This window comes from Balaenoptera physalus (assembly GCF_965194825.1).
Source record: "Balaenoptera physalus genome assembly, chromosome: 2".
NCBI classification, from domain to species: domain Eukaryota; kingdom Metazoa; phylum Chordata; class Mammalia; order Artiodactyla; family Balaenopteridae; genus Balaenoptera; species Balaenoptera physalus.
Window position 1 is genome coordinate 126,253,718 of NC_138883.1, and position 26,159 is coordinate 126,279,876.

Sequence of the window (26,159 nt, forward strand, 5' to 3'; positions counted from 1 at the left end):
GAACAGAATAGAAAGTCTAGAAATAGACCCACACAAATAGGACCAATTGATTTTCAACAAAGGTGTAAAGACAGTTTAGTGGAAAAAAGACTGTCCACAAACGGTGCCTGAATAATGCAGAAAAATGCAGTTTGATGTAAACCTCACACCTTAGACAAAATTCTACACAAAACAGATTGTGCTTAAAGCTGAGATGCTAAACTATAAAAGTTTTAGAAGAAAATAAAGGAGAAATCCTTGTGATTAGGGACATCTTACGTGTGACACCTAGAGCATGATCCATAAAAGTTAGACTTTGTCATCTGCTGGAGGAGATGTTCCAAGGGAGAGTCAGTCACTCGAGGAATCAGAGCCCCGGCCAGGGCCTATGGGAAGAGATCCACCCTCCACACTTGGGGATTTCAGTCAATAGATGTGACGAATGAAAACCCACATGCCACTGGGGCATCTGTGAGACAACACATGCCATCCTGAGGACGCCAACGCAGAATGGACCGTTGCCCTGGCTCCATGTGACCTCATGAAGAACACTCTCTGATACTGTTGGCTGGAAAGTATGTCAGGAAAAAGTGGGTTGAATTTTGCATTATAAAGCCGAGATGCGCGTTCCTAAGAAATCTCAGCAAATCCCACATCTTCCAAGACTATGACAAGCACGTTCTGAGTGCCAGAAACACAACACAGGTGCAAACAGAGCAGAGAGAAAAGGCCCGCCTCACAGCAGCTGCCAGAAATGGAAGGCATTCTTTCCTGCTCTGCTCTGGGGCTGGTGGGGTGTGAGGCTGCCCAGGCACAGCGGGTCTCCCCAACATCCACCCACCTGGGATTCGGCGTTCAGGGTGATGACTTCCTCGTCGTGGTCCAGCAGTTTGCAGGCGTAAGCGATGTTAATGGCTGTTTCCTGTTTGTCACCGGTGAGAACCCAAATCTGCAGGCCTGCTTGACGCAATTTAGCAATGGTTTCAGGGACTCCGTCCTGCAGGCGGTCTTCAATCCCAGTGGCACCTGGTCAAAGGTACAACAGTGTGGGTAAGCCCTCTGCTCATGGGCCCCGACCCTGACCGGCATGAATGCCTCGCTCCGACACAGCAGAGGTGCTGGCCCCACCCTGCAGACTGGGCCCTGCTGTGGTCCATCTTATCTGGAAGCACTCTGTGATTCCTCATTCAGGACATGGGGGCACCTTCACTAGCTCTTGATTCCACACGGTAGGGATACCTGGGAGGCACTGAACATAATTCTCTGGACGTACAACAGAGCACCTCCAATGCTTTCTAACATGCAGCCAACTTTTAACTTTACAGATAGCTTGGAAACGAAGCTTGTGGGGAGATGGTGGGAGTGACCATATTCGGAGGGATGAAAAGTTTTAAAACTTATCCATCCCACAGAAAGCTTCTGGTGAATGACACCCACAGTGCTTGCTCTCAACAACGCTTACCATTAGCTGTCGAAACAGACCACGAAGGCCCACTATTTCCTGAAAGCAACATTATCCTGAATGTTTTTTCCACAAAAATAATGATTAAGGGGCAGATTTTCCCGTGCAGGTCTCAGTATATTGGGAAAAATATACTACTCAATGCAGAAAAGTGTCCTCTAGGCCAGCCTGTTTTTCCCTCCATTTCCAACTTGGTGAGATGGTCTCACCTTCCTTCTAGAAGTGCAGCATTGCCTGAGGCCTCCTTGTCAGCCTTGCCTTTCTCTTTTATGCACGCTGCTCCCTGTGCTGGGATGCTGTTATAGACTGAATGTTTGTGTCCCCCCTAAAAATTCATAGGTTGATGCCCTAATCCCCAAGGTAATGGCATTAGGAGGTCGGGCCTTTGGGAGGTGATTAGGTCATGAGGGTGGAGCCCTCATGAAAGGGATTTGTGCCCTCACAGCAAAAGACACAAGGGAGACGACTTCTCTCCACTGTGCGAGGATGCAGAAGGAAGGCAGCCATCTGCAAACCAGGAAGACAGCCCTTTTCAGGAACCAAACTGGCCAGCACTTTGACCTGAGACTTCCAGCTTCCAGAACTGTTGAGAAATAAATGTCTGCTGTTTAAGCCACCTTGTCTATGGAAGTTTTGTTCAAGTAGCCTGAAATGACTAAGATAGACGCCACTTCCCTTTCTCTGCCTTGAATGGGTGAGATGGCAGGTGCGGGGAGGAAGGAGTCAAGGTAGAACACATGTACAAAAAGTGCACATTTCTTAAGTATACCCTTTGATGCACTTTCACAAATCACACAGCTGTGTAGTCAGCCCTGAGCTCAGGAAACAGTGTCACCAACTCCCCAGAAGCCCCCCTCAGGGGCAAGTGGTTGTCTTCTCTCTTCCATCTCATGCAGCCTGTGTGGGGTGTTGGACCTGGGCCAACCCCACACTTGATGAATGCACCAGAAGGCTAAGTGGTAACTTGGGAAGGACCCAGAAAGGAGGAGGGGACATTGCACCCAAGCTTTCCTCTGCTCTGAACCATTAAGTCCTCCCAGGAAGGACCAGGCAGGGGTGTGGGGTTCAGGGTCTGCTTAGGAATGGAACCTCTTTATGATGCTTGCTCATGGTGAGCATGACCCTAACCACCCTCCTGGTCCCTCTCCACTTCCCCAGCTCTGTGGCTCTAGCATTAGAATAAAGTGTACATCTCTGGCTTCTTATCTTCACCATCCAACAGAGTCGACATCTCTCAGTGCATCCTAAGTGTCACTTCTGCTACGATATGTTCCCTGATGTGGGGGAAAGAGGAAGGGATGATCTTGCCACCTCTGCGTGTTCATAGTGTCTTATTCATACTTAATAATAATGATTGTGGAATAATCATAACCATGGCTAACCTTGATGGATTCCTATATGCCAGAAAAAGTTTTCACAGCTTCCCTAAGATGTGAGAACTACAATGATCCCCACAACACAGGTGTGGAAAGCAGGGTGAGGGAAGTGAGTTAGCCAGGGAAGGGCCAGCATTCCCCTTATGGTATGTCTCTGATCCAAACCTCTGAGCTGCATGTCTGCTCTAGGATAGCACTTCCTACAATGCGGTGCTTTGTGTACAACTCAACCAACTACCCACTCTTCACTAGATGGGGATTTTCTGCAGAAAGGCCTTCTATCTCCCATCCTTGTACTCTGGCCACTCAGCCAGGGCTCCTTGGTAAGTGTCCACCAAGAAAGAAAGCAAGGAAGACCTTGCTGATAAATTCCCATCCAGAGGAAGTCTGGCTCTTTTCAGGGAAAACCTAACACCTTGAAAACATACCTTCTTTATTTCAGGAGCTTATTGGCCAAAGTAATGGGCTCCTAATTGGGTCACTTGACTGCCCCTCACCTATATAACGTGCATGTTTGAATCAAACACAGGATATTAATGAACTTAGAAATATAGTTATGGAAAGCATGTCTGTCTCAGTGTGAACTATGGCTGAGAATAAAGAGGCAATCTGAGGAACAGTCCTTTTAAAACGATCTGGAAGCCTAGTATCTCTTTTCAGCTCTCCAAGGTAGCTTGTTTGTAATATAATTTATGTGACTTTGAATAAATGTCACCTTCTTTACAACCTGATCCTTGGGAGAACCTGGTATTTTGAGTATTATAATCAGGGTAGTTAGTGGGGTTCAAGCTAATGCCACCTTATTTCACTGCACTCAGATGTCAGGTAGCTTTCAATGGAGGGGAAAAATCTCACCAACTGGGAAGTTTCAGATGACATTTGGAGAAACCAGCAAGAACGCTGGGGAGAGTGAGCAGAATGTTGTATTTTGAATTTAGGTTCTTGGCCAGAACATTATGGAAAAGAAAATTTCAAGGACACAGGGGGAATGACAATCCTTGCCCTGTGGCTCTCTGATGTTACTTAATGTAAGAACCTAAATGAAAAGGTTTAAAAAGGGGTATTTGGCATGGGATATTAAAAATATAAAAGCTGACTTCACATTTCTCAAATACAAATCAGAGGAGCTGGAGCACGGTGCCCATGGATGAAGCAGTGGTGAGCACTGAGGTGGGGGTTCTCCTGCTCTCCAGCTTGGCTTCATCATTTGAACCATAAACATTCCACGTTGTAGGGGATGGTACATGTTTAAGAACTGGCTTGCAGGGGCTTCCCTGGTGGCGCAGTGGTTGAGAATCTGCCCGCCAATGCAGGGAACACGGGTTCGAGCCCTGGTCTGGGAAGATCCCACATGCCGCGGAGCAACTGGGCCTGTGAGCCACAATTACTGAGCCTGCGCGCCTGGAGCCTGTGCTCCACAACAAGAGAGGCCACGATAGTGAGAGGCCCGCGCACCGCGATGAAGAGTGGCCCCCGCTTGCCGCAACTAGAGAAAGCCCTCGCACAGAAACGAAGACCCAACACAGCCAAAAATAAATAAATAAATTAATTAATTAATTAAAAAAAATGTTAACAGCATTTAAAAAAAAAAGAAAAGAACTGGCTTGCGGGAGGAAGGCTGATTAGTGCGTTTGCCATTTCTGTGGTCCCAATCAGCAGAGAATCTGTGCAGAAGATGCCAGCCAGGCCACACAGGTATGGAAGCAGTAACTCGAGCTTCATCACCTTCACCGTGCAGCTATGTGGGGCTGGACCCAGTGCCTGCACCTTGCTCAGTGCTTTGCTGCATCCCCTCTGCTCACCCTCACAGAACTATTACGTCCACTTGGCAGATAAGGAAACTGGGATGCAAGTGTCCAGGCTCACATGGCCAGTAAGCAGCAGAGCCAGGACTGGACAACTGAGCCAGGGCTCCTAGACTCTGAAAGAAGGAAAGAAAGGAGTGCCTGCAAAGACAGGCAGAGGAGGGACAGCTCAGGGACTCACAGCTGTGTTCTCAAACAGTTAAGGTCTCATCCTGTGGAAAAGGGAAGAGATTTTATCTGCATTGCTCTAGAGGGTAGGACCAGTGCCCCCTGGAAGAAGGTACCGGGAGGCGGATTTCACTCCATTCAAGACGTTAGAGCTTGGTGGGGAGGAGAGCTGTCCCAGGGGAGAGCACCCTGCAGAGAGGGGGGGCCATGACAACCAGCGGACCCGCTCCCATCCCACGGGTCTATCAACAGTGTCCTTTGGAGAAGCACGTTCCAGATGTGAACAGTCCTAGTTCAGGAAATCAAAACCTGGCAATCTAGAGGAGGCACAGCCATTTTCCAAGTGTTTCATTTAATTCACCTCCTGAGTACCGTTCAGGATGCCTCTGGGCCTCTGGATCTTCGGGCTTTTTTGAATAGTGCGTGGCCTCGTACAGGACACCGTAGGCGAAATAGAATATTGTGTAAAGTATGTATATGTAGTGCTCTTAAATATCTGAATATTAGCTATTCTATTAGATATAAGTATGTAGATACAGAGATATCCCAACGCCTTTGCCTAGGAAGGGGGCCAAATGAATTACGGCCTTTCTTGTTGAAAGATGAATCCCCCGTATCTTCATGCCCCAGGAGTATCATCATCTGATCACCAGCACCATGAGATGGGGAGTGTGTATACACAGCACTACCACAACCAGCTCCTGGTGAGAGCACAGAGAGCATGTATACAAAGATCCAGCTAATTTAATACATACATTAATAAATATTTTAAATAATAAATTAAATAAATACTAAAGCAATAAATACTTTTATAAATACTAACATGAACTCAGTAGCAAATATGGGCACAATATAGTAAGAATGAGCCCCATTTTTTTTTCACCCAAATCAAATCTGTGAAATATTTACTAGATGTAAAATGCAGCCCTGTCGAGTACAACGGTTTCTGTTTGTTTCCTGGGACTGGGGGGATCCTTTAACGCATCAGTTGTTGAGAAGCCTTGCTCCTCATCTCTATTTTTGGTGGGAAAGCAGGGTTTCAGGGGAGGCAGGCTGGACGCTGTCGTGGTGCCTGGCAGGGTGGCACATAGAATGCCCCAGAAACGGGCCACGGGGAGAACGTTCAATCGAGCACAGCCCTGCCTGGGGGCCACGCTAGCGTCAGGCCAGAGGGGTCCTTAAGCAAGCCTAGCGTGTGCAGAGCTGCCACTGACTAGAGCCAGGGCACCTCTCCATCCAGGATGCTGCAAACTCCACCCGGCTCCGTAGCACCCGCCCGCCGGAGAGCGTAATTACCCAACAGATGCAGATTCGTCTCCAGGCGAATGGCAGACTGAAACAGGAGCTCCTCGCGGTTGTCCAGGGCGGATTCCGCTTCCAAGTGGCTCTTCAGCCAACAGGCATACTCTTCCTTACTCAGAACCTGGGTGAGACCCGCTGATGAGCGCCCAGGCCAAGCCCCGTGACCGGCCCCGCCCCTTCCGCGAAGCCACGCCTACTCACCCTCTTGGCGATGCACAAGGTGCGCAGGCCCTCCACCGCGTACAGGTTGAGGTAGTTCTGAGTCTTGCTCCGGATCTTCTTTTGATGCCTTCCTCTGGCGTCATCTAGGTTGGAGTAAGAGCAGAAACAACGATGAGTGAGAACAACAGAGCCCAGTGAAATGGCCTGGACTCCCAGGACACCTGGCCCGTTGAAATGAGTCTGCATATATGCAGTTTCTGCAGCTGAGAGCTCAGCGCCATCAGAGGTTCTAGCTGGGAAGTCTTCTCACCCAGGGAGAGAAAACAGGCACATTTTCAGGTCCCTAAAGTAATCACACTCAGAAAGCCAGAAAGTAGGATGATGGCTGCCAGGGGCTGGGGGGAGGGGAGAAAGGAGTTGTACAGAGCTTCAGTTTTGCAAGATGAAAATTTCTGGAGATCTGCTGCACACCAATATGAATATACTCAACACTACTGAACTGTACACTTAAAACTGGTTAAGATGGTGAATTTATATTGTGTTTTTTTAACCACACACACACACAAAAAAACAACTAAGAAATTAGCTATCAGCTAGTAAGATTTTTCCAAACATCCACCCTTTTCTGTTTTCTGTAGACCCAGATGTGGAACAGACTTGCTGTTTATTACCAGACTGCAGAAGTGCTGGCTCTGAGCCTCACCACTGTGGAATCCATGGCAAAGTGACACACACCTTCTTAACTCCACCGTGTTTTTGGGTCAATAATTGTTAGTGAGAAGGCAGAAGGCACTTTAGTTTTCGTGTGATAAAAGTATGTTAGGAGTGAATGTGTTCCAGAGCCAGTGAGGACGATGTGGCCCTCCCCATTCTGCCTCACTGTAGCTAGCTGCAACTGGAATGCTAGCAGGAATTTTGTTGCAATTCATTAAGCAGGAATGTCACAGGTGCCCCGTCACGTCACTGTGATTTACTCCAACAGCCTCCAGAAAGGGCGCCCAGAAAACATCTGCACCAGTAGATTTAGCCCACCTCTTGCTTCATTACTTGCCAATAGAATACAGGTTCAATATAAAACTTAAAGTAAAAGTTAGATGTTATTTTAAAAAGAACCTCATAATATTTTTGACTATTTCTAATATCCCTTGTTGAAATGAGAATCTCACATAAACAAAACTTCATTAAGAGTGATCTGGCATCTTTTTGTCCAGGAGGTGAGTGTATAAACTTCCCGTTTAGGAAAAGTCATACTTAATAGAAAGTGCAGTTTCTATCCTCCTACACCAGTAATGTTGCCAGATAGAATATAAGATGCCCAAATATTCGGAGAAAACTATAATTCGAAAAGATACATGCACCCCAACGTTCACTGTAGCACTATTCACAATAGCCAAGACATGGAAGCAACTTAAGTGTCCATCGACAGAGGAATGGATGAAGAAGCTGTGGTACATATGTACACAATGGAATACTACTCAGCCATAAAAAAAGGAAATAATGCCATTTGCAGCAACATGGATGGACCTAGAGATTATCATACTAAGTGAAATAAATTGGACAGAGACAGACAAATACCATATGATATCACATATATGGAAACTAAAATATGGCACAAATGAACTTATCTATGAAACAGAAACAGACTCACAGACAGAGAATAGATTTGTGGTTGCCAAGGGGGTGAGGGGTACAGGAGGTATGGATTGGGTGTTTTGGGACTAGCAGATGCAAAGATATATAGAATGGATAAACAACAAGGTCCTACTGTATAGCACAGGGAACTATAACAAGCACTTTGCTGTGCAGCAGAAATTAACACAACATTGTAAATCAACTATACATCAATAAAATAAATTTTTTGAAAAAGAATAAAGGTGAGAAATAATTTACACCTTCCAAAAAAAAAAAAGAATATAAGATGCCCAAATAGCACATAGGACATACTTTTACTAAAAACATTATTTGTCGTTTATCTGAGATTAAATTTTAACTAGACATTCAATATATTTTCTTTGCTAAATCTGGCAACCCTACTTTCCAGTGGTGAGGCCCCTGGTCTGGGGAAGGCTGTCTACTAACCAGGTCAGCTCCTTGACACACAGGACCTGGGAGAAACACTCTTAACCTTCTAGATCTGTGCTCTTCATGGAGAAGACAGTGTCCCCAACAGACCGAAGACTAGTCCCTTGGAGGCAAAAAATCTTATTACACATAAAGCACAGATACATGTACAGTACATAAACACATATACAGCATATCTGTGGCATTAAAATGTCATGGAAGGGCCATTAGAAAAAAAGTATCTAAAAAGACTCCTTAAGGGGGCAATAATGAAAAAAAGAGAGAGAGTTGGGAAACACTGCCCTAGATTATTGTGCTTTAGGAATTTAAATTTCCTGAAAAGATGACACTGAAAGTCATCTTAATTTTGACTACCATTTACTCCTGGTATTGTGATAACATTATTCCAGATTCTGACTGTTCTTTGAGCAAAGACATGTCTAGCTGAGGGACTCTGGAATTAACACTAATAAAGTACTTGAGCTGTCCAGAGGGGGAGGGGAAGGTTGCATTCCAGGGCAGGAGCAGGGTGCAGGGGCTGTGATGCTGCCCTTAACCACACTAGTCCAAACAAAACTAATGAGTGAGAGAAGGCAGGGTGGGCCACTGGGGACCCAGGGTGCCCTGGACAAGGGTGTGGTCACAGACCACACTGACGTGTTTCTGTGCGGGACGGAGCCCACCCAGCCCAGCACGGAGAGAAGCTGTGACCGCCACATCTTGCCCATCCCTCCCCCTCTATCCTTGCCCTTGGAGGAGGGTGGAGCCATCACAACTTTTGTGTCTTAAAGACCACTCAGGGACTTCCCTGGTGGCGCAGTGGTTTAGAATCTGCGTGCCAGTGCAGGGGACACGGGTTTGAGCCCTGGTCTGGGAGGATCTCACATGCCGTGGAGCAACTAAGCCTGTGCACCACAACTACTGAGCCTGCACTCTGGAGCCTGCGAGCCACAACTACTGAGCCCATGTGCCACAACTACTGAAGGTCGTGCGCCTGGGGCCCGTGCTCCACAATGGGAGAAGCCACCGCAATGAGAGGCCTGGGCACCGCAACGAAGAGTAGCCCCTGCTCAACACAACTAGGGAAAGCCCGCGCGCAGCAATGAAGACCCAACGAAGGAAGGAAGGAAGGAAAGAAGAAGGAAGGAAGGAAGGAAGGAAGGAAGGAAGGAAGGAAGGAAGGAATGGAAGAAAGGAAGGAAGGAAGGAATGGAAGGAAGGAAGGAAGGGAAACCACACAGAGTGGCACTGGACTGAACCTCAGGCAAGTGAATCTTAAGGAAAAGAAACCAGAGAGAAGGGAAAGGGACCCAGCTTATGCTTTATGCCTATAACACACCAAGCACTGTGCTAGGAGCTTGGACAGGGGCTTCTTGTGAGGTCAGAAGCCTGATTTCCTTTGTACAGATGAGAAACTGAGGCACAGGAGGAGTGACTTGTCCAGGGTGACCCCAGCCCATAAATGTAGACTTGGGATTTGAACAGAGGTCCGTGAGGTAATGGGTGGGGTAGAGTTCCTGCTTTCTACCTGATCCCACACAACCTAGTGGTAGGGCAGGCAAGACATAGCCACGTCCTAAAAACACAACACATTCTCCATCCACCATCAGCTTAGCCTTTTCGTGCCCTTTTTGGTAAAAGTGTTGTGAGCTCTTTGAAGAAAGATGTTGGACACTCATGTGCCCTCCTCACTTTATCGCCTGCACACAGGTAGAGCAGCTTGGCCATCTGCAAGCCTGCTCTGCTCCATACCCCGCCCACCCCAACCCCAAAGTGAAAGTTGAATGATTTATGCACAATGTCAGGGTGTCACTGGTGGATAACTTCAAGATTACCCCAGAGCCATCCCCTTTCTTGGGAAACCACTGGGGGCTCTAAACATCCTGAATCTTAAATTGTCTGGCGTCTCTACATGTAGCTCTGACTGATTCAAGCTTATTTGAAGTGCACACTGCTTGGAAATTCCCAGAGGAAGGTGGAGATCTACACAAACTGCTTATTTTTAAGGTGCCCCCTTCAATGTCACGGTTTGGGCAATGTTGTGCTTTGAACCTGTCTGTTCCATGGCTTTGTTCTTTCTCACCTGTAGTTAATTCCTCCCAGGACCAGGTGGAGGGGTCTGGGATGCTCTCCAGCTTGCACAAGGGCTCCCTTCACCCCCTGACCTTGAAGCTGACTCTGAGTGATAGAAGTTTTGTTTGTTTGTGCTTTGTCTAGAAATTTGAGGCTTTCTACTCATTTTTAAAAGTGCACTGCCAGCCAAGTACAAGCGTGGCCACTGCTGCAGCCTTCTCGGTTGCTCTCGTGTCCCTTGCACAGCTCAGCAGGCTCCCTGCCCTCTCTCTGGGGTGGGGGTAAGCCTCTCCTGCCATCCCATCCCACCCTTGCTTGCTAGAGCTGGTCCAGTCTTTTCACCTTATCCATGACCCACTGTATGTAGTAAAGTCTGAAACACAGCGGTCCATTAAACTATCTTTAATACAAGGCTGTAGAATAGGACAAAGGTGATATTTTTGCAGTAGAAGAAAATCTGCTCAGGTAATTGCCATACCTATCTGATTTTCTTTTGCGTGGATGCAAAATCAAATTTCAGAATGAAGGAGGCTCTTGGAATGCAAAATCAGCCTGTAAATTGGATTCTACATCCACCCTAGAACCAACACAGGGGTGGGAAGGCAAACCCTGCCCTGGAGTAGGTCACCCTCAAGAAAGGCCATGCAAACCGCTTTCAAAGACGCATTTGCAATTCACTCAGCTGCCTTTGGGAGGCGATAGCTCTGTGACAGGAAAACGGATTTGTCTGCAGAGATCCACCAGTGCACTTTCCCTTAACTGGAGCTGGAGTCCTGTTCTGAGGCACTGAGATCATGGTGAGAGGACCATGGGAAGCAAAGTGGTAACCCCTAGCTCCATTCCAGAGCCCCAGAAGGGCATATCCAGCGTAAGCGTTTCCCACAGGTGGTACCCAGAGCTGTTTCCAGGATACAGAAGAGAGGGAGGCTGTGGGGGTCAGGCAGTGGTCCCTCTCCCATCTGCCATCTGCCATCCACCCTGCTTCTCTCCCCTGGAGGTCAGATGTGCCCTCCTTTGTCCTCTGGGCACAGAGGAAGGGGTGACTAGGTTTACTAGTGGGGACCCAGGCCCTCCCCCTTCCAAGTCCCAGAAGCATTTGTATCTGGAAAGAGGTACAAGCCCTTCTGCTAAACAAAGTTCCACCCTCTACACCAGTGGTATCTAACCCCTCTTTTTCAACCCGAAAGTTACATGGAAGTCAAGTGCAAAAGAGAGCAAGATGGAGGTTCTCGGCTGTAAGCGGCCAGAGGCGAGCAGCCCCCACTACCTGGGCCCTCGCTGTGGCCTGAGAACACTCCACAAATGGGCTAAAAACCATGGCTTGGGCCTCATAGGTGCCCAAGGTCCAAGCAATCACAGGGCAGAAAGGAACCTTCTGGGACTTCTAATCTAAAAGCTCTTAACTTTCATTGCCCAGATTTAAACCTGATGCTAGGCCTCACCCCCATTAATCCCCAACCCCATTCTTCTGAGGTGGGTTCAGGCACTGAAGCCCTCCATCCACTGGGTCCTCCCCCCAGTTCTAGTCCAAACCCTTCAGAGGAGGAAAAGGCCACCCAGAGAGGCAAAGCTCCACTGGAGGGAGGGGCTGGTTTCTCAGGACTGCTCCCTGCGGGGAGCTGCTAGCGGAGGGGAACAGGGTACCTGTGGAGCAGGGCAGCAGGAGGTCCATGACCACCGAGTCAGCCCCCTTGGTGTAGACGTTGATCTCGTCCGTGAGTGGGTGCCGGATCACCACCGACATCCTCTTGCGAATGGAGTCGAAGCCCAGCGTGTGCAGGAGCTCGAAGGTGAGCCTGCCCAGGTGGGGCAGCTCTACCGACACCTGGTCGTGCAGTCGGTCCACGAGCGCACAGCTGTAGGCGCGGGCGGCATAGACGAGCGCTGCCTCGTCGGGGCTCTCGGCCTCGTAGCGCAGCTCCCGCTCGGGCTCGGGCTCCTGTGCTGAGCACTCAGGTGCCCAGCCGTCCGCCCCGCTGCTGTAGCCATTGCTGGTGAGGGCCGGGGCCGGCGGGCCCAGTCTCTCCTCCAGCCGGAACAGCGTGCCGTCGGTGGCCAGCGTGGACAGGAGGCTGGACTTGTGCGCCGACTTGTTGGTGGCCATGCTCCCAATGCTGCTGCAGCCCGAGGCCAGGCGGCTGGGCGTGAACCTCCGGAGGAAATCTTCTATTGTCTTCACCGGGGACTTCAGCTCGAAGCGCACCCTCACCTGCCAGGGCAGTAGTTGGAAGACAGGTTAGGTGTCTCCCAAGAGGCCTCACCCTGACTCCCTTAGGGCCACCCTCCACTTCCCCAGGGGGCCCTGAATACGGATTTCCCATTTCCCACTGAAAACTGCAACCAGAGTCAGCATTTCTTCCTTGAGACTATCCCTTGGCCTCTTCCTCTCCACCTCAACACAGGTTCTGCTATATTCATTCTTTCAGGATGTGACTGTAGGGTAGCAACGACCAAGGCCCGGGATGGACTCAGGGCATTGGGTGGCCTGTGGTTCCCAAGGCTTTGGGACTGTCCCCTCACTGCAGTGGCCCATGGCTTTACAGAAACTTCCCAGGAGTGGGCCTGCCACTGCCTGGCATGAACCCTGGCTTTTTTTTTTTTTTTTCCAATTAAGAAAACCATTTAACAAAAGACCAATTTATACATTCCTTTGAATTATGTCCATAAAAAACTTAAATTTACACAAAATTTCCCAAACCCAAAAGAATCTTTCTGAACAAATGAAATACATAGGCAAATTCAGGCTCCAAATCCTTAAACAAATGTTTAAAAAAATCACAATAAATTGTATATTTTCTAACGAGGACTGAAAACAACAAAACGACATGTATACAATTGTTAAAGTTTCAAAAAGCTCAATATGGAGCAACAAAGCAACACTTTATTTAAGTGAGTGCTGTATGCTAATGCTGATACAATATACCTATTTTAATTTTCTGCTAGATAATGGATTTAGAGCAAATGTTGAAACAATCAAACCATTGAATTATAGTTACCCCTTAATCTTTGCAATTTTGCCCATGGGTCTGAAGTTGTGAATTATAGTAAGAGCCTCCAGAAAAGTCAGGCATTTGGTAAAACAAGGCACAAAGGACCAATTTTGATAAAGGTGCTTTTTCTTTGGTCTTCTACTGACTATAAATATTGCTATATATCCAAGTGGGAGATTCGGGCAGCCATGCCAGAGCTCCTGCTGGCTCCAAACGCCCTTGAAGGTGGCACCCACCCATACGTGGGCATAGAAATGCATCCAGAGACACGTTCATGTGCAGTCTGAGGATTCTGCTCCCTACATGGAACTCACTCCATGTGTGACCATGGGCACACACCTCAGTCATGTCGGGGTCTCTCTCACTTATTCAGTAATTGCAACAATGCCTAGGTCAGTCAGGTAGGGTCTAACCTAGAAACCAGACCCCTCTTCAGGGAAGTATTCCAGAGGGACTGAACAGGGTGGCGTAAGAACCCAGAGGCCAGACGAGGGATGCCGAGGCTGCTGAGAGGTGAGCTGCAAAAGGAAGCAGCCTCCATCCAGGGCTGATGGCACAAGCCTGTGGTCTCTGAGTGGCAGAGCCCGTCCACCTGGGATCCGCCAGGCCCACTGGGGCCTTCAAAGGCCAGTGGGGTATGAGCAAGAGCACAGGGGGGTCACATTGCTGCCAGATATGCTGCTGCCGCAGAGAGGGCAGGGGCCCCTTGTTCACCCTCCATCACACCAATGGCTTCACCAGCAGAACCTGCTGGAAGGGCTGGCCCAGGAGGAGGGGAAGGGGTCTGGGAGAGTGGGGGGTCAGGGGACAGGCCTACAGTGTGCATCAGCCCTAGAACACCTTCATTTGTATCCATTTAAAGTTGCCTAGCTGCATGACGCACAGCCATGCTTAGGTGCACCCTACCCCCTGCAACACCACCTGGTTCACCCGGAGGAGCGATTGAGTTATAGAGGTTCCTTTCACACATAAAACTTTACTCTCTTTGGAGAGAACCTTCATGTTAACCCAAACAAAACCCAACTTGGGTGTTGCTATGTTTCTACCGCCCAAAGTAACTTCCCACTGATTCTCAACCACTTCCTGAATGCCAATGTTAAAGGCCTTTATTAACATCAAATACATTTACTATGTGCCAAACTCTACTCTGAGACCTTTCCCTAAATCCCACCACCGCCCCTACATCCCAGACAAGGTGCCAAAGACACAGGAGGGGACCAGCTTATAGTGTCGTCAGGATGCAAGTCCAGGCGGCTCCTCCCAGAGTCTGGGCCCCAGCCCATCCTGTCCCCTCTCATGTAAGAATCTAGGACCCTGAGGCTCTGGTCGGCATGGAGGGCAGCCACCCTCCTGCCACTGCCCACCTTGGGCCACGCCTGTATGCTCTGTGCCCCTCTCATCCCGGGCTCAGTAGCTATCTCTGGCTGGCTGCCCTCTCCCTCTTCGCCACAATCCTGGCACCTGCCCACTGCAGTCTGGGGATGTCACCGCAGAGCTACTGAGCTGGTCTGCCCCGTCTGAAGACCCCAGTGCACCCCCTGAAACCTGAGAGTGGTGCTGAGCGACCAGGCTCCTGCAGGACAGGGAAACCTGCTCCCTCTCAGGAAGACTGACACCAGTGGGGCCACACCTAGGGGGAGGGGCTCTGCGGGCTCGCAGTACGATGCTCCAGAACTTGCCTTTTGTCGCGGCTGATCCGGGGACGTGACCACCACTGTGTTGCAGATGGTGAGTGCAATGAAGAAGTCGAAAATGTCAGACAGTTCAGGTGAGAGGTGGGCCAGTGGGTGCTCCTGGTGCCTTGCAAAGGCCAGGTACCTGTCACACTCGCTCACCTTCTCCAGCAGCTTCGGGTCGGGCGTTATGTCCTTCTCCTGGGAAGAACACAGGGGCCGAAGGGTCAGTCTGACCCAGTGACCTGCCAAGTGTCCTTTTAGTGCTTGACTATTTAGGGCACCTTGATTTTACTAGAAGCTGTAAACAGACCTTCACCTCATATATACACATGTCATTTTGTAATGACAAATTATGTATAATCTTGATTGTATAAGAATATACAGCTAACATGTGAAATGAAATGCATATATTCTTATATATAAGAAGGTACACATGTTCTTTTTATAAAATAATACCTCCAAGAATATATATTATTATAAAAGTAACATATCTTACTCAGAAAGATTTGGAAAAATAAGAGAATAACAGGGAAAATGTAATAGATCTGTATCACACCACCTCACAGTAATATATACTTTCTAAAAAACATACTTTTCTGCCTTTCCTTCATCTTTTTTCTATACATTTACATTTTTAATCAAAATATTTTATACATAAATTGGCAGTTTCCATTTCCCCAAAAACATTATATTGCCTCAACTTTACCAGGCCTTTAATAGCCATTTGAAAATATAATTTTTAACGGCTTCAAAATGGACATACCATAATTTATTTGACCATTCCTTTATCACTGGGTACATTTTTTCGCTGTTTTATTTATGTAAATAACACACTGATAAGCTTCTATGCACAGAAATCTTTCACTGAATCACTAACTTCCTAGGTCAGAAAGTTGCAACATTTCAAATACTCCTGACCCATATTGATTGTGAAATTGATGTCAGGAAAACCTTCTCCAACACAGCCTCTCTGCTGCTCGGGGGAGAGCTCCTCACCCACGTGCCCCATGTAAACCCAACAATCAGTGACCACAAGTCTAGATGACCTCTATTCAAATGGCACCTTCTTATATGGGTTTTGAAGGACATAAAAGAATGAGGCCACTATACGTGAACAAAACGGATTCCCCCTCTCTGGTCTTCACAAATTTTAGAAGTGAAAGGATCTTTTAGAGGTTGTCACTCACGTACTTCTGGAAATTTCCCTGCTGGATGAGAATGGTCCATAAATGTTTGGGCGACTGACAAGGCAAAGGAGGGATTTGGGTTCATCTCATTAAAACTTTTTTTTTTTTAATTTGACTTTGCTTTTTCACAGTTGTCATCTTGCCCTGATATTTTACTCATTTCATAGGGCAGGACGGACTTCCTCTCTGTCACCCTCTTGGGTGGGTCATCGGCAGTCCCCAGCCTGAGAAGCCTGGTAAGGGGACCTAATCAGTGTTTTGGAAAAGGTACAGCAGTGTGGGAAGAAGGCACTGGACAGAAAAACATCCCCTAACTGAAGAGGTAACCCCGCAGTGAAGTACAGACACTTTTGGTGACTGGGGGAGGTGACAGCGGGAAGGAGGGCTGTGGGACTCACCATGGGGCTGCTGAAGGCTGTGTGCTTGGACAGCATGCTGGCCCTCTTGGCCTCGGCACGGCTGCTGGTGCGCCGGTGTGACCTGGTGCTCTGGCTCCGATGCACGACTCGGATGCTTTGGTGGCTCCCGGTGCTGCTGCGCTGGGGCAGCGAGCCCCCTCTGGGCACCACCTCCTCCTCCTCCGAGTCTGCCTCCTGGTACCTGGCCAGACGCCGGGCTGTGGGGGAGGGGCACGAAGTGACATCGTGGGGAGGCTGGGTGTGACACTGAGGAGTCTAGGTTCCACTTCCACAAGGCATCCAGCAGGGGACCCCGGGCCCTCGCCACCCTTGCTCTCTGATGGCGAGGCCATGTTTGACAGGGGTTTCCACTGAGGGATGGGGGATGTTCTCATTTACATGCACCTTCAGTGAACCTGATGGGGCTTATGTTCTCAACCCCACGTCACAGATGAGAAGACTGAGTCTCAGCTGTTAAGGTCATGGGATGCAGGGGCAGGGGGTCGAGATGGCACCCAGGCCCATGGGATGCCAAAGCTCAGGTCTCGCCCATGATGGCAAAGGGGCCATCCCATCCCACAAAAAGTCAGATGTGGGTGGAGATGGGTCCACATACAGCCCCTCTGTTCAGGGGGAGCCCCCATGTGAATGGGGTGGGTGGGCAGGTGGCTGGGAGGCCCACAGAGTAGCTGGGTTCCAGGCTTTGACCTTCATGCCAGGGTCACAGGGCCACCTGCTTACTGGGGCCGTCAGGACAGATCACGCATTGAGCATCTGCCTTGCAGTCAAGCAGAAATAACGGTTCTCAGGCTGTGTTGACGGTGCTCTCCTGAGAGGGCTCCTTGCTCAACGTCAGGTGGGGGGTAGGTGCTGTCTGCACTCACCCCATGAGGATGAAGCGCTTAGCAGCAGAGAGGCTCACATCCTCCTGGGGTTGTACAGCATGGAAGAATGCTGCCAGAGTTCAGACCCAGCAAGCAGAGCTCCACTGAAGAAGACGGTGATTGTGATGCTGTGCTTGGCTCTTAGGGGGCACCGGGGAGCGACAGTCCCTGAGCCCTCCAGGGCTCTCAGTGAATCACAGAAGTGTACCCACGCTGCTGTTCTTGCTAACAAGGGCTCTCAACACGTGTTCCTGGCTTTGCCCAGTTAGTTCAGCTTCTCCATCGTATGTGAGCAACAGGAGACTATCCATAGGGACCACTCACTCCAAACAAGCAACTCTTAAGAACTTCCAGGGCAGGCCCGGTGCTGGGTGGCAACACAAGGCATCCTAACAGGAGGTGGCCCGTGTGAGGGGCTAAGAGAAGGGCCCCCCGTCTGGGTATGCCATGGTGCGGTCTGTCCTGTGGGCCAGGCCTTGAACTCAGCTTCTTCTTTGGGAAGACTTTTCTTTAGAGATAAGGAAAGGGAAGTCACCTGCCCATGGCCACCAGGCCGGGTAACTGCCAACCCTAGGATTCCACCTCAGGGAGCTCCTAATTCCAGGAGAAAACTCCTGCACCCGCCCCCTTTTCCCCCTGGCAGTGAGGTGGTGAATGGATGGCAAGGAAGGGCAAAGCCTGGACTGGGCCTGTCTAGCTCCTAGGCTTGGACATTATGAGCATGGTGTCAGCCTCCCAAGGGCACATCTGCCCACCCACCCTCCCACAGCAGTGATCAGATGTTAGCCTGAAAGCAGACATCCCTCAGGCCACTGCTGGTGTGTCTGTGCTCTGTGACCAGGCAGCAATGGCCTCAGCGATGCCCTCGGGCTCTTTTGGGAAGATGGGGACAAGGAGCAGGTGATGCCCTGCACCGTCACCAGGACACGAGGTAGAGAGGAACACGCCCATGGTCTGTGTGGCCGGTTCAGGTACGCGTGAGCTGGGCTCTGTACTCACAGCCAAACCCGCCTGCATTCATTTTACTAACAGATCTGAGAGGTCGGACCATGGGAGCAGCTGCGAAGGGTGCCCGCCCAGGGGCCCATCAGTCACTGATCACAGCTCTTCTTTAAAACATGCTGCAGAGACACCTGGCTGTTTCCACCTTCCCCAGCAATGCTTTCCTGTGTCTTCTGGGGGTGATGGACCCCTTTGGTTTTATGGCAAGCATCTGACAACTGTAAAAATCCTTCTGTGATCTTACTTGGGATTCTGCCCCCAGAGCCTCAGTTCCAGTTCGAAGGCCGACTTCAGACCTGGTCCTCTGACTCCTTTACAAGCAGGATGAGGTCTGCTTTCAGGCCCCCAAGCTCTTCTGCACAAGCCTGAGGAGTCAGGGAAGGGGAGAGCCAGAGAGGGAGGCAGGTGGGCGGATGGGACACTGTTCCTGACCGGTTTTTTTGAGTGGCAAATAAAACATTAAACAAATTGGACACATTCTTATGCCTTCTGTTAATATGATTCCTTTTATCATGGAGGATATAGTGGATATCATGATAATTCTTGGTTTTATAAAACTCACAAAAATCTCATGCTTCCAGCAGATCTTTCCCACCAAATGCCCCTAAAGAACAGCTTCCTATTGATGCCCCCATGTTGTCCCCCTATTCTGTACTTGCTTCTGTTTCTGTGGCAAGGTTTCTTTGATGTTCTCAGATGCTGTTCCAGGAAAGAAGGGGAGTCCTGGTTGCAGAGCAGGTGCCCTCTCTCTCAGAGGCACGATGGCCCCAGAGACACTTCTGTGGTGCAGGGACCCCCTCCTGGTTTGGGTGGGCAGCTGGCTCCAGTCACCCCTCGACTTAGGAAGCAGATGGCTCCCCTGTATGTTCAGAGGGGACAGAGGGAGGCAGCCAAGGATGAGAAAAGGAGAGGTGGGAGGAGGGACTGCCTAAATTCCAATGTGAGGTGACACTTCCCTCCGGGAGGTCGTATTCCAGAGGAAAGAACGCAGCATGAACTGCCCAGTGCCCTGCTGAGAATTTTCAGCTGATAACAAGGAGACTGATGCATGACAAAGGAAACATCTCTTTGCCTCTTGGTGTGACAGAGACCAGGTGCCTCTGAGGTGAGTTCCTCAAGGTTGCCCTCTTTGGTTCTGCTTGTCTGGCAGAAAATGAGTGTTTAAGCAGATGCCCACCACACCAGGTAGTGCAGGGAGCAGGGTGCCATCAGCAATGAGGAGGGCCCTTTTCTATAGATGCTGGTCCAGAGTTGCTCTGACAGCCTTTCTGTTTTATTCTCCCTCAAAAATCATCAATCCCTGAAGCTGTGTGTGTGTGTGTGTGTGTGTGTATATGTACACGCACGCACACACAGGCACATGGGCATGCAACTCTGATACAGGAGCTCTCTGGTCCTGCCCAGATTGGGAGACCCCGTCCCCAGACTCACCATTTGCATCATGAGAATATTCTATGCCAGACACAGTGCATCTTCGGAAAACCATCTTATTCTCGGTTAAAGTGCCAGTTTTATCGGAGAAGATATACTGTATCTGCCCTAGGTCTTCCGTGATGTTCAGGGCTCGGCACTGCAGCTGCGAGTCTGTCTCCTCATCATACAACTCTATATCCTGGTTAATGAAGTACACTTGGCATACTTTAACAATTTCAATGGAAACATACAAGGAAATTGGGATCAAAACCTAGGAGACACAAGGCACATAGAATGAATGACCGTGAAGACCGGGAACTGCGGATTTAGTCCAATCTAAACGACAAAAACTACAACCCCAAGTAAGTAGGGACTATACTGTACCTTTCAGAGCTTACACAAGTTGGCTTAGAGTCAGTATTGTTAGAGTATTAGGATATTGGCAAAGAGTTTAAACTAGGACAGCCTATGGTGCCACTGCAGAGCGGAAATCCACTATCGTGTCTGGAAGTATGGAAACCATGGCTTGTATAGAAGCAAGCGTTTTCATATTACTAAGTTGTGCTTGAGAGAAGCTAGGAGAGGAAAAAGAGAAAAGAGAAACACAAAACACATGGCACATTCAGAGTCCTCATAAGAAAAGTCACCTCACACCCAGGCTGTCCCGGGGCTCCCGGCAGCAGGAGCTGCCTGTACCGCAGACACAACCCCACAGCTCAGAAGAGACAGTCTTTTCAGAGGCTGGTTCTGTGCTGAAGGACAATCTCTGTGATCTTGTACAATACAGAGCAGAGAGAAGAGGCTTTGAGAAGAACAGTCACGGTTATGCTTTGACAATTCAAGAATAACCTTCATGAAATCAACGCTTAATTTTTTCTTTATCTGTGGAGTAACAGTATTGAACTGATACTTATGGGCTCAGAATACCACATCCAGACTAACTGGGTTCTCTGGGTAACTTAAGTATATGTTAACGCAACACCTACTACAGGATGAACTCAAGTACATGTGATATAAGACAGCAGAACCCCCCTTCCAGGCAAAGGCTAAGCCAATATCTTCTGTTCACTCTGTGTCCCTAAGGAGGGTGGCAGAGATGCTCACTGCCCCTCTCCACTCTCACAGGCTTTTGGGGCATAGATTCTCAGTTAGTGATGGGGAATTGTTCAGGAGGTGTGGGAACTAATAGTAATAATAATAACCAATGCTGCAAAATGCAATGTGATATCCTAAACTGACTCCTGGAACAGAAAAAGCAAATCAGTGGAAAGACTAGTAGAATCCAAATGACGTCTGGAGTTTTGTTTAAGACAAAGTACCAAAGTTGGTTTCTCAGTTTTGACAATGTACCAGAGAAATGTAATAAGCTCACATTAAGACACACTGGTTGAGGGACACATGGGAACTCTCTGTACTATTTTTTGCAACTTGTCTGTAAACCTTAAAATTATTCTGAAATAAAAATGTAGGTTTAAGATGGGAATAAAGACGCAGACCTAACAGAGAATGGACTTGAGGACTCGGGGAGGGGGAAGGAAGTGAGAGAGTGGCATGGACATATATACACTACCAAATGTAAAACAGATAGCTAGTGGGAAGCAGCCGCATAGCACAGGGAGATCAGCTCAGTGCTTTGTGACCACCTAGAGGAGTGGGACAGGGAGAGTCGGAGGGAGGGAGACGCAAGAGGGAAGAGATATGGGGATATATGTATATGTGTAACTGATTCACTTTGTTAATAAAGCAGAAACTAACATACCATTGTAAAGCAATTATACTCCAATAAAGATGTTAAAAAAAATGTAGGTTTTTTTAAGAAGTAATCGAGTGGAGGGGGGGGGGGATGAATTGGGAGACTGGGATTGACATATACATACTATTGATACTATATATAAAATACATAACTAATGAGAACCTACTGTATAGCACAGGGAACTCTAGTCAATGCTCTGTGGTGACCTAAATGGGAAGGAAATCCAAAAAAGAGTGGATATATGTATACATATAGCCGATTCATTTTGCTGTACAGTAGAAACTGGGAAGGAAAGCCAAAGAAGAGTGGATATATGTATATGTAAAGCTGATTCACTTTGCTGTACAGTAGAAACTAACACAACATTGTTAAGCAACTATACTCCAATAAAAATTAATTTAAAAAAAAAGAAGTAATTGAGTGGAAAACAAAACAAAAACAACGATCGAAAAACCGACCCCTCAGAGCCTAAAAATCTTAAGAACAGCAAAGGAGAATTTTAACTTGAAAAGCACCCAAGAAAAGATCCTTTAGATAAGTCGGGTGGGAAAACAAAAGGCAACACATTTGTCAGATGAACCTGTGCTCCTCCCAGATGCAGAATTTGTAGGAAGTTCTTAGCAGACTATGATGATTCGAAGTTCTCATCAGAAAAGTAAAGCAATTGTCATATGGAACTTAGTACTGTTACCTGCAGAACTATTATCATTGTCAAAAACGAATAAACTGCAGCTGTGACTGGGGATAAAGAGGTGCCGTCAGACTCAGGGACATCAAATAATGATTTCTTCTCTTGATAGCGCTGCACCCATAGTCCATGTCCTGTAGCAAAGTTCAAAGAGGAACGTCATTCACCCGACACAAGTATATCGGGTTTTATGAGCCCGCCTGGCCACCTAAGAAAGCAAAAGCCCACGGTATTGTTGGCACTACAATCAGAGCGCTGGAAGGAAGGCCCCGGGACTTGGACTCTGCCTCACCCCAGGCCTTTCCCATCACTGGTACTGAATAGCACCACTGGTCATAAAACAGGAATTGGACGTGTGCTGGTAGCTGCCAATGAGAAACCCCAGAAAGGAATTTCCCAATGCCTCACTAAACACCAGTCTCAATAGGCTCTGAATACTGCCTGTTATTGTCCCTGCTTAGAGATTCAAAATTCACATCTCACAGACTCTGAAAAGCCAACAGCAACACACATTATTTCATCAACTGAGCCCCACACCTAACTGATGACAGAGCCTTCTTCATGCCCCATACACCTGTGCCTTTTACCACTGAGTTCCAAGACCACATCACACCTGTCCGGTGTGTGATGGCAGCTGAGCGGGACACGGTGAAGGTCGTTTACCTGGAGGTCCACGCACTTCCCTGCCAGGCACTCCCAAAGCAGCATGCTGGTTTGGAGGCCACCAGAGGCTGGGGGCGCCAGACTCTGCACACAGCCTATCTGCTAGCCCCTTCTTGGGACCCAAATAATGTTTTCCCTCTTCTCACAGAGTCCCTATTAGTAGCATTTGTGCTTCTACTGCTCTGATTCCTGTTATCACCAGGTTAGTATCACTCTTTCCACTGGAATCATTACAGGAAGCATGATTAAGCCGTTCTTCCACCCCAGAAGATGCCAATTTAAAAAACACTAGTTTGCGGAGCTCATTCATCGAAGCGTCTCAACGTGGCCTTGCCAATGCAAACATCCCCTGAGTCCAAGCCAGTGACAAATGTGTGTTAATTAGAGCACTGGGTCAGAAGGAGACAGAGATAGCCCAGCAGGGGCCCCCGGCAGCCATCCAGCAGTGCCCACTCGTCGTGACCTCCGAGGAGACTTACCGACGGCCGAAAACAGAGACATACAAACGAGGAGGAGGACACACCAGAGCACGTCGCAGTTCATCTGCCTCTCCAGCCGGCTGCGCTTGTAGCGGGGCCCGCTGTTGTTGAGCAGAGCCTTGGTCTCGTGTCCTGCGGGGGAGGCGGTGAGTCAGTGCCCAGCAGGGAAGGGACGGGCTACGCTGACTCCATGGATTGGAAAAGGGTGCTGCCATCCAATGATCCATATGGGATAAGTTCAGTCAGAAAAGTAGGCTCTACAATTAATCTCAACTATGTAACCACCATGGGGAAATGCACAGAAAGAAATAGGCTAACATGTTAAGAACACTTCTGGTCCAGATATTATTAGACATTTTGCATCTTTCTATTTTCCTGGTTTTCTACAATGGGTTTATGCTACTTTGATAATCGGGAAAAAACCAAAACAACCAGGAGCAATGTCCAGGCATAGCCAGCCCACCATGCCAAGCCAGTGCCATCACAGACTGCAGGTGACACGCAGCACCTACCTGCGTAGATGACGATGCCCACGACGGCTTCTGTGTTTCGGATGGTGCAGCCTCGAAGCAGCAGGTTTTCTTTGTAGAGCCCTGCCTTTTTCCCGTTGTCGTGTATGCTGTCACGGAACAGTTGGCATGTGTCACGTGGGTGCTTACATGGCCTCACAGCTCAAGCAGCACCGCTCTGGGAAGGAAGGCCTAGACCCAGGACTGGGGAGGGGAGGGGTGGAGGGACTCAGCGGACCTTTGCAAGAGCTGAGATGGGGCTGGCGCTCACCAGTAACTGGGCTTCTAGAAGCCCCTCCAGAGCCTGATGTTTGTTCGTTTACTTTGCCCACAGGCTTTGTGAAATAATAAGAAATATATGATTTTGCCTCTGCCCCTGGTTCCTGACAGAGGGCTCCTGACACCTTTGTAAATAGAAGTCCTAAGATAATCTTTTGTTCTAATATTTAGTCTTTGACTCCAGTTCCTGGCACAGAGCTCCTAAAATTCTTGTAATTTCCTAACTGGTCAGAGCACTAGGAACATCTTTTGTTCTAACATTTGGTCTTCGAGCCCGGCTGTTGCTGACACACAGGACTGAGCCTGTCACCTGTGGGATCTGATGCTCTCCCCAGATAAATAGTATCAGAATTGAGTTAGACTGTGGGACACCCAGCTTGGTGTGGGAAAAACCCACACATCAGAATTGGTACCAGGACCATTGTAGGCTTTATGCCACAGGGTCTGGCCACAGCTAGAGAGGGCAGAGCCAGGAACTGGGGAACGAGTTGGGAAGCTGGCCCAGGAAGGCCCTGCCAGGTGGTCTCTGCCCATGTCCTGATCATCACAGAGAACTCTGCTCCTCACCAGCACCTCATGTTGTCACAAGGGTACAAATATTTCTCTAGAAAAGGGGATCATATTGGTTTCAGCAACATTTCCTACATTCTGTTTTTCTTATTGAAAGTCATACAATTATTAGAAATATTAACATGTTAAATTTGAAATGTGGTAAACTCCATGATACAATTTTATACATTCAGTTTCACTGCTATTTAGATTCAGAGAATATCCCACGTTTAAGCAATTGCTTTTCAAACTCATCCTCTTGACCTACTAATGGTAGCCGCACCCCCACCCCTGTTGGTCAGGAGTGTGCTAGGGCCACACTGGGGTAGACAAGGTTCCGGGACCCTGATGAATGGGTCACAAGGGGAGGCCCTGGAGGCTTTCAGAACTAGAGCAGGGGCCCAGCCTAACCTACATCAATCAGGCAGTGCCACCTGCCTTCCAAGAAGCCACCTTCTCACACCCTAGGTGGACAGCCCTCCCCAGCTCTCCCACACACACCCGCAGCCCAAACTCCTTCTCTGAAGTCACCAAGGATCCCTGCGGGTGTCACCCCTCCCACCAGCTCCTAGCAGTGCCCACTGACCAGGGAGCAGAGCTAGTTTGGAGAGGTACAAGGTCAGAAGAAGCCGTTAAGGTTTCCAGGAAAACAGCACTTCCTGCCACTTCCGGTCCCTGGTCACCACATGAGGGATGGGGCTGCCTCTCAACCTAAGACACAACCTGTATTCTTCACAACCAGGGAAATCAATATATTTTACGGTGAAGAAAAGAAGCTAAACAATAAAGAAAAGGCCAAAACACCATGCTGGGGGGACACATTTCCTGCAAGCCTGTTATTTACCAACATGGCATCAGTTCTTCTGCAGAACTCATGCAAAGGAACGTGCAGGAGGAGGGCAAATCAACACTGTGTGATGCCCTCCCCCCCACACCTTGTGGCAATTCCAGAATAAAGTTTTGCTTTAAAAAGAGACTCAAGACTGGAAACCTCAGGGCCAGCTAAAGCGTCAAGAGGCCCAAGTGTGTGAGACGTTACACACAAAACCCAGCTCCCGAGTCAGGAGTGAGAGAATGCCCACCGCCACGGTTCTCTCCGCAACAGCCGCACATGGAAACCATTTATCAGGACAGCAGTCAAGGATGAATCATCTAAATCAAACCAGTCATGCTTATTCAGAACAAGAGATGAACTCAACAGAAACAAGAAAAGGTATTACATTAAGCTTCCTTTGATGTGACCTACACCTTTCAGTAACTACTGTGCTTTCTAATCAGACCAAGCCAGACCAGAACTGATC

General features: G+C 48.6%; 1 protein-coding gene across 3 annotated transcripts in view; it reads right to left on the reverse strand.

The window, feature by feature from the left end:
• The window catches only part of ATP10A (ATPase phospholipid transporting 10A (putative)), a 185,939-nt gene that overhangs the window by 27,812 nt on the left and 131,968 nt on the right, over window positions 1-26,159 (reverse strand). For all 3 annotated transcript variants that reach the window (XM_082450197.1, XM_082450196.1, XM_082450195.1), the window contains exons 4-13: window positions 24,034-24,140; window positions 23,522-23,653; window positions 22,383-22,513; window positions 19,957-20,209; window positions 16,640-16,857; window positions 15,058-15,252; window positions 12,033-12,597; window positions 6,294-6,397; window positions 6,087-6,213; window positions 821-1,005 (exon numbers count right to left, since the gene is read on the reverse strand). In XM_082450197.1, the coding sequence (XP_082306323.1) occupies window positions 821-1,005; window positions 6,087-6,213; window positions 6,294-6,397; window positions 12,033-12,597; window positions 15,058-15,252; window positions 16,640-16,857; window positions 19,957-20,209; window positions 22,383-22,513; window positions 23,522-23,653; window positions 24,034-24,140 (2,017 nt within the window). The remainder of the gene's footprint in view (window positions 1-820; window positions 1,006-6,086; window positions 6,214-6,293; window positions 6,398-12,032; window positions 12,598-15,057; window positions 15,253-16,639; window positions 16,858-19,956; window positions 20,210-22,382; window positions 22,514-23,521; window positions 23,654-24,033; window positions 24,141-26,159) is intronic.